Below are 15,916 nucleotides of genomic sequence, written 5' to 3'. Positions count from 1 at the left end.
GGAACCAACATGGTTACAACACTGCAAACAATTAAAGGTGATCTGAAAAGTAAAACAAAGTGAGCTTAAGCCCTTCTTTGTGGTGTATCAGGAAGACCTGAAAATTCTCTCCCAGAGAAAAACTGGGTAGGTGGTTTCCTGCTGCTTTTTATTTGTTTGCATCTGCATTGCAGGCCTCATCTACTCAAGAACAAGTCTTCGATGACTGAAGACCTAGTGGAATGACGGCATCCTGACAGTCATGAGAATGAAAATGGAGAGGGAGAAGGACTTTCAGTCAAACTGTTTAAAACTCTGGGTCAGATCCTCAGCAGGTATAAAGTGAAATAGCCAGTTTACCCAACTGGCAGTCTGGCCCCTTGTTTCTCTTCTGCTCTTGTTAACATTTATTTAACTTCCATGCTTAATCAGCCTTATGTTTGTTAAAGATTCGAGCCTTCCACTCATTCTTTTAAAGTGTTAGTGCTCACAATACACCAGCTCTGAGACACCCAACAGGTGTCTGCAGTTTAGCAGGAAAGACCATACTGGAACAGATAGGCCTTCTTTATCCATCATAAAGAAGCAAATGACAAGCCCAACTTCGGGGAGGGCGGGAGGAACCTACAACAGATCTTTGTTGAATACCTTTAAGCAACTCATTCTGCGTTAATGACATCACACCAAAGCTAGCCTATCCAGCTCATACACAAAAGCCCATATTCTGCCCTCCATCCCTACGTGCAGCTCTGCTAGACATCCTTGGGCACATATCAAGAGCAGTATCTGGTGAGCTTGAAATGTGTCTCATAGCCACGAGCTTTCAGAATATACCTTATCCGTAAGGTTCTGGGAGATAACAGCCGTTGAGAAGGGAGCTGCACTGGCTAAGCCTTTGCCACAACTCAGGAACACAGTTAAAGAACACGTAGCCCTGTCTACACTGGAGGTCGAGGCGCCCTCTAACTATATTTAGAGACAAGCATGGTGGAAGCTGGTCCAATGACATTATTTTTTGTAGTGCAGCTGGGTCCTAGGGGATCGATACTACATGTTTTTATAAAGTCAGTAGCTACTCTACGGCCTGACTATTTTAAATATAGTACTTATCCATGCACGTTATGCGGTAACAAGGTTCCTAACTGTATGGGACCTTTTAGCAGTGTCTTTAAAACCAGCTCCGCCCGTCTCCCAGCCAGAGATGCTGGAGGGAGGAAGTTCTCAAGATGCACTGCAATTCAGCACCGGTGCCTTTCCGTTCTCTAACCCTGCTTACGGCAGCTGAGGCAGCATGGGGCAGCTGCCCAGGCTTCCTAGAATGCAGAGCCAAACACCATAGTGCAGCCTGGGCAGGCCGACATGCGTCTGCTTGGAAAATCGCTGAGGCCTGGGTACGATGCATGTGCTGTGGTCCCTGCATCAGATAAGGATGTCGCAGGCTGCCTGCATTTAACAGAGGTCACTCTGTAGTGTAGACAAATTTCTGGGTGGGATGCTCCATATGCCTGTGGATGTTTTTGCTCTCACGCTCTCCCTGTTTGTCTGTCTAGGCATGATACAGGGTTTGTCACCATGATACCTGCGTACCTGCTTCTCTCCTTAGTCTCCTCCTCTTCCTTTCATTCCCCCTTCTGGGAGTAGACAGAGGCAAATCTACTCAGCCAGAACTGCAAAACTAAGTGCAGCTTCTAAGGAATGATAGCAGCATCCCATAGAGTGGCTGAGACACCACCTGCCCTAGCTGTACATGTTGTAGCTAATACGAACGCACGCTTACCTGTGTAAATGAATCTTCCAGGCGTTCCCTTACAGAACTGCTTAGACTTGTAGGACAATGTGACTTCTACCACGCCGGGGATATGTCGAGGAGGTGTCTGAACTCGGATTGCATGAGGGGTAATCAGCTAGAAGAAACCACCGGGAGAAGGGGGGGAAAAAAAGCACAGTTAGATTCAGAATTCTTCTCTAACAACACTTTCTTCCTAGAGCACAGTAAACAAAGCTTTGAAACGTGTAATTAACCTGTCAATGTTTGAATACAGTCTTGATGTAACCCACATAAAAGCCAGTGACACCAATATTTACAAGCGTTCTCCTTCCCAGCCAAAACAACATTATCTCTGTTTTCATACATGGCAGGCACATGCTTCCTAGTGTGACAATTAAGCCTGCCTTAATGCAATGAGTGCACCTAGCACACAAAGGATGCAGGTTTTTATACGCAGGGATCATGGCAGTACCAGGTTCAAGTCCTAGCACCAACAAGGATACTTTACAATAAGATGATGGATGTGTTAAACAGAGTCACAAAGCCACAGAGTTTAAGACCAGAACCACCAACCAGATCATCCACTCTGACCTCCTGCACACCATGGGCTACTAAACTCCACCCCGTTATCCCTGCATTGAGCCCAATAACCTGGATTAGAATAAAGTATTACAGCCTTCAGAGAACTAAATGACCATGTGCCACGGGTAGAGACACGCCCAATGTGCACCACTGCCTGAAGCCCCTGCTATGGCAGGGATTTGATTTAGTGAGATATATCCAGAAGATCCTAGCAAGCAATCCATGCTCCAGGGTGCAGAGAATGGCAGGGGCCTTGAGGGTTTTTTTGCCTATCTGGCCTGGGGGAAAATTCCTTCCCAACCCCAAAAATGTCAGTCGTATGAGTTTTAGGTGTCTGAACAAGGACCTTTGCAATACAGCACATAAAGATTGAACATGAAGCACCCTAGACCTTCAGAGTCACTGCAGAACATGTGCCATTCCAAACACTGAAACATGCTAGCTCTGAGTGTGCCATCACTTACCTCTGTACCAACTGAGGACACAGCAAGCGACCAACCTGATTTGGGAGCCTCTCACCCTCATCTCATAGAGCTGTAACTGATTACCCAGGGGGTGTGGCAGTGCCAAGTCAGGCTCATTAACTATTACAGCTTTTCTGTGCTGGTCGTGCCATGTCTCAGACATCTTTTAGAAAAACAGCCAAGGACTTGAAAGTTAACGTCTGACGTGCTACCCCCCATCACATCATTCTGTGCCTTGATCTGAAAAGGCAAAGGCTAGCCACAGCTTTGAATTTCTCAGCATTTACTGGTCTGTCACCACTTTAATGTTCTTTAAACATAGCTTGTGGCATTTTCCAAGACCTCTTCCCCGGTTCCCAAGAAGTGCCTGACCTATTTATGGCACATCGTTACATAGCGAGAGATGGGAAGAGGCCAGCAAGTTTGCTGGTTGGTTCTTTACAAACAAACAGTTTGGTTTTCCTTTGTCCTCTGAAGTAAATATGTTTAGTTGTGTTTAAAGCCACACCTATACAACACTGTCACCCACACACTCTCAAAGGGTGAACCTTAGGCCTAAAGTCCGATGTTCCAGGATGCCTGGGTTATATTTTGTTCATGTCTAATTTAGACCTTGGCGGGTAGGAAAAGGGAGCAAGTAATCCAGTTTTATAACCGAGCATGCTCAACTTCAGTCTGCTAGAGGTCACAACAACCGAGTGGTTAATGCTGGGGGACATGTCAGGGATTGTCTTTAGTGTCTAGGGCAAGGTTCAATAAACTGCCTTCTCAAGGTTATTATTAATTGTTACTTATAACACAACAGTACCTAGGAACCGCAGTTGAAACCAGAGTGGGGGAGGGATAGCTCAGTGGTTTGAGCATTGGCCTGCTAAACCCAGGGTTGTGAGTTCAATCCTTTCAAGGTCCCTTCCAGTTCTAGGAGATTGGTATATCTCCAGTTGTTACCTTTTAGCCCCACCGTGGTAGGTGCAGTGCAGACAAGTAACAAAGGAGGCAGTCTCTGCCTCAGAGTCTGCATTCCAGGATCAGAAGCGTAAACAATCCCATTCTAGTCCTTTCACTGCCCTGAGGGATACTGATCACCATACAGGAACTGAAGGGAGAACTGAATTCCATGGCACGTACAAATTTGCTGCCTAGCTCTATGAATCCAACTTGCAATCTAAGAGTCTGATCCACACCAGGAACTTTTACTACCCTGAGTGGTTCTATTGACTTCAGTGGGACGAACGCCTCACAGTAGTCACACACGATGAGAGACAGCTTGATGACAGGCATTGTGATCCAGTGGATAAAGCCCCGGACTGGGACTCAGGAGACCTAGTGTGAAATCCTGAGTCCGTTCAAATCAATAGCAAAACTGCCATTGACTTCGGTGGGGCCAGGATTTCATCCCTGGGTCCTACTCCTAGCTATGCCATAATGCCAATGACCTACTGAGCAAGTCACTTCGCCTCTCTGCCCCTACTTCCATTCCCCTCCCACTCCTCCTCGTCTAGTCTCTCTACCCGTGATCTTCAGGACAGGGGCTGTCGAGGTGTATCTACACTAGGGTCCTGGTCTCAGACAGGCACTCTAGACGCAGTGATAGGACAAATAATTAATAGTCATCATAGAGATATGCCAAGAAGCAGTCTCTGTGATTCAGAGATTAAACCCAAACCCCACATTAACTTCTGCCTCCCACAACCTTTGCGGCAATTCTGATCTGTATCTGGACATCAACTTAACCCCTCTCTCCTGGGATATTTAACTAAACTGGGCTAAGTTTTTGGCATCTGCATCAGCTGTTTTATATCATCTCTCTTACGTTGGTTGGGACCCAGAATGGATAGGATTAAAACCGCAGATACAGAAGTTTTCAGAAGAGAGAGAGGTATTTGTGCTTTAAAATCCAGTACATATTAGAATTTGTATTTGCGCAACAAGCCTCTTTTTTTTTGGTTTGCTAATATATTCTAAACATTCTTGTGTGATGCAGTGTCATTTCACACTATGGTGAGTGCCAGGTTATTTTCTTAAAAGAAAAAAGTGGCATTATATAAACTTAAGAAGATGGTTTTACGTTTAGTCACTAGTCTATTTTTGCCTCTGTGAGCACTGGTTTGTGGTTACAGAAGTGATTACAATTGGTCAAAAATTTAGTTTGGATTCTGTATAAAGAGAGCCATTAAAACAAATATGAGGACAAAAAAAAAAAACAAATTCTTGGACCCACTTAAGTTAGTAGGAGTTTTGCTGTTTCCAACAGAAGAAGCCTTGAGCCCAGCAGGGTCTGCACAGAGGTATAGGCTTAATTTTCATAAGTGATTTTGGGTGCCCAGCCTCGGATGCTTTAAAGAGCCCTGATACTTAGAGGGCAAAAGTGCCCAGCATTTTTTCAAAACCAGGCTCCATTAAAGGGTCCCAAACTGGGCCCTCCAAAATTGAGGTGCCTAAAATTAATAGTTAGCTTTGGAAATCTTGGCCATAGAATTTGATTCAGCAGCATAAAAATCAGTCCCAGCTTCTGTGCTGCGCAAGGGCAGTGGAGCTGGTGTATCATGGGTTCCCCATCTTTTCTCAGGATAAAAGTAAAAAGCATGTTTCCAGCTCACCCTGTGGAGATGCAAGAATGTTCCCAGACAGGAGAATGTTCAACGAAACAGTCAATTTTAAGCAAATATTGCACAATATTGATGAGAAACTCATTTTTAATTCATAGTCACGAGTATTTGCCCTGAAACCTGATTCCAAGAGTTAAACTCCTCCAATCAGGGGCCAGAAACTCCCATGTGTCTAATCAGCAGCTTGGATGTGGAATACTCAACAATTCACAGACCAAGAACATTCACTGAATAATTCTGAGGAACAAATCAGTCTGTTCAAGACTGTTCTCAAACAGAAAGAGATGAAGTTTGTTGAATAGATTATTTGTTGTGAGTCATTTGCCCAGCTGCAATGTGTGCAGATTATACCAAAATAGTTTGTCAGTTTCAGAAGTCACATGGAGAAAGGTATTAGATGGCCCATTTCACTATTCTTTATGAAAATGATTTTAAAGTGTGATATTTTTAAAGTACGAGAGTTAAAGATGAACTGAACTCAGTTGCTTAAGGTATCTGCATTTCTGCACAAAATTAATGTGACAAATTAAGTTTTTATTTAGCTCTCCTCCATCTGGGAAAGGTTGTAATTATGTTACAGTGTTTACAACTAAAATATATGTTTAAATAATAAATATGTGTTTCAGGAAATAATTTTAAATCTGCTTCTTTAACATAATCAACTCCATTTCAACCCTCTGAATATTTCAATTGCAAACCTGGAATACATGTAAAATAAATTAAAACTATATTCTTTACATTCAAAATTATTTATAACATATACAGCTTGACAGCAATAAAAAAAATTTAAGTTAACTTTTTTCTTTTTACCTTGTTTCTGACATGTGATGGGAATTGTATTGTAAATATCTATCTATCTTAGGTACTTATGTGGTCCCCATTACAATACTGTCTAAGCACCTTACAATCTTTAATGTTTATTTATTCTGATAGCACCCCTGTGAGATACAGCAGTGTTGCTACCCCATATCACAGATGGGGAACTGATGCCCAGAGAGACTAAGAGCCAGAATTTTCAATGTATTTAACCGCCTAGTTCCCACTGAAATCAATGAGAATTGGGTGCTTAAATACCTTCAGAAATCTGGCACTAAGTGACTTGCCCAAGGTCACACAGGAGGTCTGTAGCAGAGCAAGAAATTGGACCCAGGTGTCCTGAGACCAAGGCTGGAGCCCTACCCACTTTTTCTATGCCAGTATAGTCCATGTAACTAAGGTTGCATGTGTATCCCATATTAAACTTAAGAAGAGCTTACTGGTGTCAGAGGTATTTTAGTGGTTAGCAGAGCTCTGCAAAATTGTGCTTAGTCCAAACATTAGTCCTGGTCCCTTAAGCCCACTGCAATCAGAACTCCTAGTGCTGCCAAGGAGAGTACAGTGAGTGGACTGTTTGCAGGACTGGGTCTAATTTCTTGGGTTTCCATCCGCATGGGTTTGCTTTCCTCCCAAAACGCAAGTTTTGCTTTGGGTTTCGTGCAGCTTGGTCAAAACTACCAAGCTTCACTTGGTTCTATGGCAAAATCATGAGAAATTAAACATTTCATATGGTTTTGAAAATAAAATCATAAAATCCATCCAGGTTTGCTCAAAGCTAGCCTCACATTTGCAAAACTTCTGACGAGCCTGCTCTGAGTTTTGTGCTTGCAAATGAAATCCAAAAATCTAAAGAATTTCATTCCTTCCTCTAGCAAAGGGCAGCTAAAACATTCATACTGGATAGCTACCTTCACTTTGGGTACTGAAAATCCAATGGATATGTTTCGAAAGGAGAAGATATAATGGCTGGCTTATCCTGTCTTGTGTATGTGGATACTGTGTGTAGTTTGAATTATTTAGAGATCATTCAGCTACCTTCACGCATTTCCAGGTTTGCTTTTAATGGACTCCTGGTTCTTTCAGCAGTCACATCTTTTCCCTTTGGGATTTCATATTCCATTTCTAGGTTACAGAACTGCAGTAACAATTTTATAGTGAAGGCTGTAAGACAATTTCCATTCTAAGCCCAATTACAACCCACTCTCTAGATTCACAAAGAAACAAACTAACTCCTTTACGTCTGAATTTTCCCATAGTCTGAGTTGATGACAAGGCCTTTCCACCATCCAGAATAACAACTGATTCACCAGCTTTCAACCTGGTAAGCTTTGAAGCTACCAACCAATTACCGTTATTAATCACTAGAACTGGGGTTTTAAATGGAAAAGCCAATCTTAGGTACATTTCCGGCTGCAGCCTCTACACCCCCTTCCCTTCTAACCTCTTCACCTTTCCCATTAAAAGTCCTTAACTATAATGGCTCCAATCCTGCAGACCCTCATACAAGCAAAAACCCCACTGAAGTCAGTGGGGAGCTTGGTCTACATAAGGGCTTCAAAATAGACCCCATTGATTACATCTGCTTTGTTATAATACCCTTTCATCCATCTGCACTGGTCTTCCATGAGGGGGGAATGAGAGAGAGAGAGAGAGAGAAGTGAAGTCCACTGCAAATAGTAGAGGGCACCCTTCCTATGGAAATTGCTCCCAAACGTGTAGCAGACTCACCTGGGATAAAAAGGTAAGATCTGAAGCAAATTATAGGACTGATTTAATATTTAAAATGTACAGTCCTAGGGATTAAAAAGAAAGGGAGGGGGAGGCAAGCCTCTCTTTCAAGCTTTTTGGACTTAATCCCGTTTAGTTTAGGAATCACAAAATGCAACTCTGCACCTAATTACCAAGGAACCTTGACTATCCTGCCATGATCTAAATGTGTATTTATATAAGTAATGCAGAAAGGCTGGCTTGTAACTAACATTAGGAAGTTTACTGCAGTACTAAAGTCACATAAATATCGATTTGAGGTAAAACTTCCAATGCTGCCTTCAAAGCCTCATGAATGCAACATCTAAAACATGCTGTCAGAAGTATCCTGGTGCCAGAGAATCAGTGGGAGTTTTGCACGGATTTCTATGGGCCTGTGTGTTATAGGAGGACAGTTCTGTTGATATCTCTTGTGATGTAATGTCACTGGTGTTTGGGAAACGAAAGAATTAAAAACCCATAATGTGAGAGAAGAGAGGGAGAAGGAAATTAAGAAAAATGAGCAATGGAATAGAGTAAAAAAAAAACCCCAACAGAAATGAGAGAGAAGAAAGGCTTGCCTTGAAGGATGAAGGACTCGGGTTGGTGGGATACTTTCCACAGTGGGGACAGTTCAGTATATCAATGAAAATTCTCCTGTTGATGCTTAGAACAAAATAACTAGAATTTAGGATCTGCTATTCAGAGGTTTTGGGCTTCTGTACCCCTTGCTGAAGTAAATGAGTGCTTCCGAGACACAGCACCTCTGAAAATCAAGATCTCGCACATTTTTATTCCATTAGGCCCTGGGCCACTGTCATGTTAAATGCAGAATCTTCACAGGGAGGAGAGCTTATCCTTTACTCTTCCCTGAAATAAATTCAGGTCTGATGGAAGCAGGTGCAACTCCACTGGCTACACTGGATTTCTGCCACTCGCAAATTTGATCCTGTTTGCACAGAACTGGAGGAGCAAAAGAAGGAATTCACATCTAAACCTTTGTTGCTGATTTAGCTTTGGGCCCAGAAGAAAGACAGGCCGGCTATAGACTAGACAAAGCTATTAGACATTAACGTTCAGACAACACCTACCTCACTCCAGACCAGCATGGTGCCGAATATGACCTGTAACCCATCAAAGAAATTGTCTCCTATGATGATGACAGTGGCACCTCCTGTAGTCCATCCTTCACTCGGGCTGATAGCTTTGATACATGGTGTAGCTGCTTTTCAACACACATGAAAAAGAGAAGTATTCAGCTGTTAGAACTGGATTTTAATGACAGGCGACTTGAGGGGGGGAAAAAGCTTTCATTCTCCCCCTCCCCCGCCCACTAACATGAAGATTCCAGAAAGCTCATTCTTCCTTGCTTGGGCATGTGACCCCAAATTAGATCTTTGGAGAGATTTTTTTTTTGCCCATTAATTTTTGTCTTTGTGTTTCTATCAAGATGATAAACATTTTTCCAGCCTAGGCGAAGAAACTCACAGCATGATAGACACAGATCAACTGTAAAACAGAACATATTCCTATATTTACTGTATACTTAAATGCTGAGTATTTGATTCAACAAAAAGATAATCCGGCTACCTTTATTGTCCATTACAATATAAACTAATCATAAATACTATGGAAAGTGTTAGTTAAATAAAAAAGGACGTACAACTACATTACTTTAATTCTTCTGCAACCAGATCCACGTTGCTCCAATGTTAACCTACCCTGCCGTGCTGCAATACTACCGCAATTGTCAAAATAAATATCTGTTACCAGGTCAAAAATTGTGCAATTAAGAAAGATGTGCAATGCACTTTTAGAAGGAAGAAGTCCCCTGCCACATGTGCACAGCAAACCTCCACTCTCACATATTGCTTTTCCTGCATGATATATGCTAAGTACCTTTTGTGAGGGTGCTGAGAGGGCAATGGGAGTTAAAGCTGTCAGCACTCGGGGCTAGGCTTGTATGGCGCAACGCCCTGCAGGTTTTAGGACTTTATAGTCACAAGCGAGCTGAGCACTACATGCTGGCAGAATAGGGCAGCAAAATATTTATAGCCTGATTCTCTGCACTTACACTGGCGTAGATCAGGAGTTAACTGGCCTGATTCCAATGGAGTTATGCTGCTGTAAAAACAATGTAAACAAGAGGAGAAACAGGCCCTCAGTTAACGGTGTCAGTGCAGGCTGATGGAGTGGCCGTTTGCCAATTTGCCTGTAGTAGCAGACTCTCAAGAGCCAGACCTGGGCAGAGCTATTAGAGATATGGGCACAGATGGAGAGTAGCTTAGGACTTGACCCTGCATACCACCCAGTGCTCCCGTCTGAGGCCCTGTGGGACCCAATCCTTACATTCTATTTGTACACAATCTTTCACTTCTGCCTATTCCTTGGACAGCTATACAAGAGGGATTGTTTAAAAAACCAACCCTCTTGTATAACAACCCAATAAGTATAAGTTTTACAAAAGAGGCCTGGTCCTCAATTGGGGTCAAATTCTGGCCCCACTGAAGTCAAAAGGAAGTTTTGCTCATTGAGGCCAGGATTTCACCCGTGTCTACTGGCATAGCTTCACTGAGAATGGGGTCCTCTATCTGCATGTAAAGGCCAACTTATGGGGGGTCATTAGCAGCTGATCATGGATTACATATTGGTAGAAAGGCTGGGCAGATTGAACTGTCTGTTTGGTTTAGTAGTTTGAAATAATTGCCATAGTGCTCAGAACTTGTGTGCGGGTACTTTTTTGTTCTAAACCTAATGGAAATAAATAAAACAAGGACAGAAAAGAGGCAGTGGCAGGCAGTGTGCTTTAAACCACTTTGAACACAATGCACTAAAGAAGCACTAGGTATTAATGTTATTCATTAGGTAAGTGCCAGATGGTAGGAGCTGAATTGATGCACCCAGCAAGACCACTCCTTTGAGGAAACTGGAAAGGTGGGTGGACAAGGGGATGGGAATAAGGCAGGAATTGGAACTTGGTGAATTGCCACTAGCAGTACATGTTTCTGTGGATACTGATGCAGAAAAGCTCCAGAGTGACGGATGATGTACAGGGGATGCAAACAGACCCTGTCCCCACTTGCAAAAGGCTGTAAGTGTCAGGCACAAACTTTTCCACTACTTAAGATGTCGGGCATGCCAGCTAAAATGAAAAAATACCAAAAACACACATAGCCAAAAATCATTACATTGCTCCAAACTTGGCAGCGGGCAGAACTTCAACTTTTACATGAACTAACCAAAGAAACATCCTAAAATTACAGTCATGAAAAGACAGCACACACACAGAAGTAACTTCAATATGTTTAATTTGGATTCAAGTTACGCGCATAAAACTGTGCATAAAAACTTTGGAAAGCCCAAACCAAACGCTTTCCTTTTGGATGAGCTCACAGCAATGGATTTACCACTAAACCAGCTTTTCTAAATGTCATCTAGCCCTTTCACAAAATCCAATCATTTCACCAATAAAAATTAAAATCAATTCCAAATTACATAATTCCTGATATTTACTGTTGATGGTGGATATGCACACGGCAATAAAAATCTAAACATAATCAGTTCTCCATGTATCAGCAAGAGGAGCTACTCTTCTTAAGGACTAGAAGACACACTTTAAAAAAACCCAGCCATTGTATAAAAATTCTTTGAGACCCTACATCATTAACTGAAACAGTATGCAACCTTCACAATTACAGATTCAGTTCATCTTTAAAATGAATTTAAAGTATTTTTTGTAGTTCCGAGACCCAACTACACGTCCTTACCGTCTTGATGTTTATCTTGCAACTTTTTTTCGGTATCCTCAACATGGAAAGCAGTGAAGGGCACTGAATTCCTTGCACTGTTTTACATGTTTGGTTCTGATCCGGCAAACATTTACATTATCTGCTTAACTTCAAGCACACGTCTATGCCCTATCAAGATCAATGGAACTTTAAGGAAGTGCCCAAATGCTTTCCCAGATTGAGGCTATGAGCTCTGATTAATCAAGGCACTTATGCATATGTGTAACTCTAAGCACTGGATTAGTCCCAGTGAATGGTGAATATGAAAGCTCAAAAAGGTGTCTCTCACCAGCAGAAGTTTGCCCAATAAAAGATATTCCCTCCCTTGCCTTTTCTCTTGAACATTTAACATGACACACATTTAACTACCTTCGTGAAATTGTCAACAAGAGCACTGGAAATATAGTACCCTGAGGACCTGAACTCAGGTTGGGGCAAATTAGTGAACAAGGGACTTGTTTTAGAAATACAGTGTGCGTCACCGGAGATGTGATCAATTTACAGTGGGGATGCATTTCTGATTGTTCATGGCGCCACGGGATCTCTCCCCCTTGGGGCAATACACTTTCAAGTGACACCTCCCACCTTCCCCCAGGCATCCACAGTGTTTTGTCTTAAACATATTTGGTTTGTAAATATAAAGGTCTACATCACTGCATAAGTGGCAGCCCTGCACTGGGAGAATAATGGAAATGCAGTGCTCCCGACGAATCCAGCACAAGCGACACGTGCGGCAGCAGGTTGCTGGAACTTCAACCCCTGCCCTCAGCACAGGGGCCAGGCACGGCCCAGCTCTTAATACCGCATATATCTGTTAATCATTTGCCATCTTTAACTGTATTTATCTTCCTGGGAGGTATTTACTTATCAGCAACCCTACAAAAATAAACAGAGTGGACTAGAAAACTAAATAATGTCCTGTGGGAAATTCTGATATTTCTACATTTGTTTTGCTTTCAAAACAGTACAAAAAACTTGAAATAATGCCGGAGGGGGGGAGGAGATTGCAGAACAAAAAGGTCCAAAAAGTTTCTAATCCAAAATGTCAACATGAGAAATTTTAACATTTTCAACCAAAACAGAAGTGTCTCATTTCAAAATGTTGACAGTTCGAAAGTTCAAAATGTTCATTTGAAATTAAAAGTTTGGCTTTGAATTTTCTTATCAAAACCTGGAAAAAGTTCACTGAAATTGACATTTTCCTGTGAATAATTTTGTTTTTGATGAAACTCCACATTTCATCAGGAAAACCTGTCAGTGAAAATGTTTTGACCAACTCTAGCAGTAAAGTAGTGAAGCATGGCCACTTGATAAAACAAGGCAGAATTCAATTCCAAGCTTCCATAAGAGAGTTATCATAATAAACAACAGTGAATACACACACACATTAAATAATAAAAGGCAGACAACCCAGTTGTATCTTGAACCAAAAGAGCTTGCAAGTGTCACTGCCAGATGCCATTTAAAAAAAAATCACTCAGATATTCAGTGTGAGTGTTCTTCGTTCACAGCATCTTCTCAAAGCAAAGTCTCTGGACTGAATAAACATGGGAGGCCACATTAACTGCAACCTCTCAAGCAGCACATGTGAACCTTGCCATTCCTGATTGAAGATGATATGGCCATATCCTACACCCGTAAAATTTTGCTTGTGGTTATGTGTATTAACAAGATCCTCTCATTCCTTGCAAGACATTGAGAAAAATAAATGTTGACGTGTTTTGCTGTGCAGCTCCTGCTATCTGTACTAACAGAGAGAGATGTTAAGCGTCTAGGGTGAAGTCTGGGAGATTTGCCACGGCCTTCACTAGAGCAAGGATTTCACCGTCAGGGAGAGATTTTTCAAAAATGCTTAAGGGATTTAGGAGCACAAATCCCATTGACTTTCAAGGGAACTCATGCTACTTAGGTGCTTTTGAAAAATCTTCCCCTTCTTTTCTGGAGTGTTGGTGCATTTTCATAACTTTCCAGAACTGGATGTTATGTACCAACTTCAGCGCATAAGAAACAAAAGAGAAAAGTTTTTTTCCCCACCGAGGAGTTGTGTGCATATGTATGTGTGTGTATATGTATGTCTGCTTTTCCCCCCCAGCCACCAAAGTAGAGGAGACTTTCCTTCCTTCAAACTGTGACAATAAAATGATTACCCCGCCACAGTTTAGCATAATGGTTCAGAAATGCTTGTGGCATATTGCAGAGTTAAAGTGGAAATTATTAGGTAGCTCTTCTTTGTTATAATAATGATCACTCCACAAATAAAAGCTCTTCTCCCAAAGGTACTGCAAGGCACAAAATGCTAATTCTGAAGATTATGTGTGCGCTTTTATTAAATATTACTATGCCCTGTCTGTTTGAAGGCTTCACTGCTCTGATTGTTTTATGAGTGCCATGTTAATGTCAGCCCCATCTCGCTAGCAGCAGGCACACATTTTACCTTTTGTATGAGAGTTGATCAAAGGCCACGTGCTGGGGGAATTGCTGAGAAAACACGGACAAGCGATAAAAATCTAACAGATTAATTGGTTTAAATTTCATTTCAGGGTGTTGAACTTTGGCTTGGGCTGCTAATACTACACTACGAGTCAGGGCCTAATTACCAGATTTCCAATTTGCCTCTGAACAATGGGAGGGAGGGAGGGAGAACAGTAGTAATAATAATAATAAGACACCCTTACAGCCTCTCGTACATATTTAACAACTAATGCTCTGTATGCAGACAATTTCACTGGAGACTCAAATAGCAACGGAAGACAGAAGAAATAGCAGATGCCTCCAGGACTATCAAACATCCTGATCTACAGAATCAATGGGAGAGTGAGTCAAGTGCCCACACACATGCACCAGACCTATCAGACTCTTCATTAGGGACCTGAATTTAGAAGTGGGAATTGCATTTTACCTGCCCGTAGAAATGATCGATTTCACTGGTAGAAAAGAGGGGCCAGAGGGAAAACGGTGTTTACTTCAGGGTTTATGGGTGGCTTCAGGAAGAAGGGTTAATTGAGCTCAGAGGTTCATGCTCCCCGAGGTGAATTAGTGGGATGCACAGCTATCAGCAGGGTTCTGGGCCTGCTCTTACTTTGCTTCTGGAATCTACTTGCGCTATGATTAATATCTCGTTGGTGCTCGAGACTGTGAGAATGACCCAGTGTGCCGTTTGTATCATAAAATATTGTTTCGCCCTTCATTATCCAGGGATGAGGCTCTGGCAACAGTTGCAGCAACACAACAGGAGTTAAAATTATGGGATATGTGCTTGCATATTTCTTATTTTTAATATGATGGACTCTGATGGGCAAACATAGTGCAATTGCATAAAGCCAGGTAAAGTTGGGAATTCAGATACAGCTACCATACGTCTCAAGGAAATTTTAGAAGTCAGGTAAGATTAAAATGTCTGCCTGAAATTACAGTTATTTACTTTTATTTTACATTTTCCAAGCTAGAACTTCTGGCCAAAACTCTTCATGGAAATCAGCCACTGACTAAACTCCAGTTTACAGGCTTGATCCAGCAAGGTGCTGAGAGTCTTCACCTCCCACTCCATTTGGGCCCCGATTCAGCAAAGCGTTTAAGCAAGTACTTAAATCCCACTGAACTTCACTGAGGTGCTCTACGGAACCCAGGCCTCGCCTCCAACATTGGCCACCATGCCCACCCTTTGTGGGAACGGACGGGGCTGAGAATCTTGCCTGTTGGCCATTTTCAAAAATGGCAATTTTCATGAAAATGTGTTTCCCCTGCTGCAAAGTTTACTTTTCTTTTAATTTTCTATGAATTTCTTTCCTATTCATCATTCACTGTGGGCTGCTTGCATTCCCCATTCTGACCAGTCAGCTTAGTCACACGGTGGGATTTCTTTTTCTAGAGCTGAAAATTATCATTTAAAAAAAAATGTTTTGAAAAGATTAGGACTGTCAAGCGATTAAAAAATTAATCACAATTAATCACAATTTATTGCACTGTTAAAACAATAATAGAATACCATTTATTTAAATATTTTTGAATGTTTTGTACATTTTCAAATATATTGATTTCAATTACAACACAGAATAAAAAGTGCACTGTGCTCACTTTATATTTATTTTTGATTACAAGTATTTGCACTGTAAAAACCAAAAGAATAGTATTTTTCAATTCACCTAATACAAGTACTGTAGTGAA

General features: G+C 41.8%; 1 protein-coding gene across 8 annotated transcripts in view; it reads right to left on the bottom strand.

Moving 5' to 3' along the window:
- The window catches only part of EBF1 (EBF transcription factor 1), a 317,919-nt gene that overhangs the window by 76,610 nt on the left and 225,393 nt on the right, over positions 1–15,916 (bottom strand). For 4 of the 8 annotated variants that reach the window (XM_039485018.1, XM_039485021.1, XM_039485023.1 and 1 more), the window contains exons 9-10: positions 9,056–9,189; positions 1,757–1,883 (exon numbers count right to left, since the gene is read on the bottom strand). In XM_039485018.1, coding sequence (XP_039340952.1) covers positions 1,757–1,883; positions 9,056–9,189 — 261 coding nt within the window. The remainder of the gene's footprint in view (positions 1–1,756; positions 1,884–9,055; positions 9,190–15,916) is intronic. The other 4 variants (XM_039485019.1, XM_039485024.1, XM_039485022.1 and 1 more) reach the window with 1 other exon arrangement.

Source organism: Mauremys reevesii, linkage group 8 (assembly GCF_016161935.1).
Source record: "Mauremys reevesii isolate NIE-2019 linkage group 8, ASM1616193v1, whole genome shotgun sequence".
NCBI classification, from domain to species: domain Eukaryota; kingdom Metazoa; phylum Chordata; order Testudines; family Geoemydidae; genus Mauremys; species Mauremys reevesii.
This window is presented reverse-complemented; position numbering and strand designations above follow the sequence as displayed.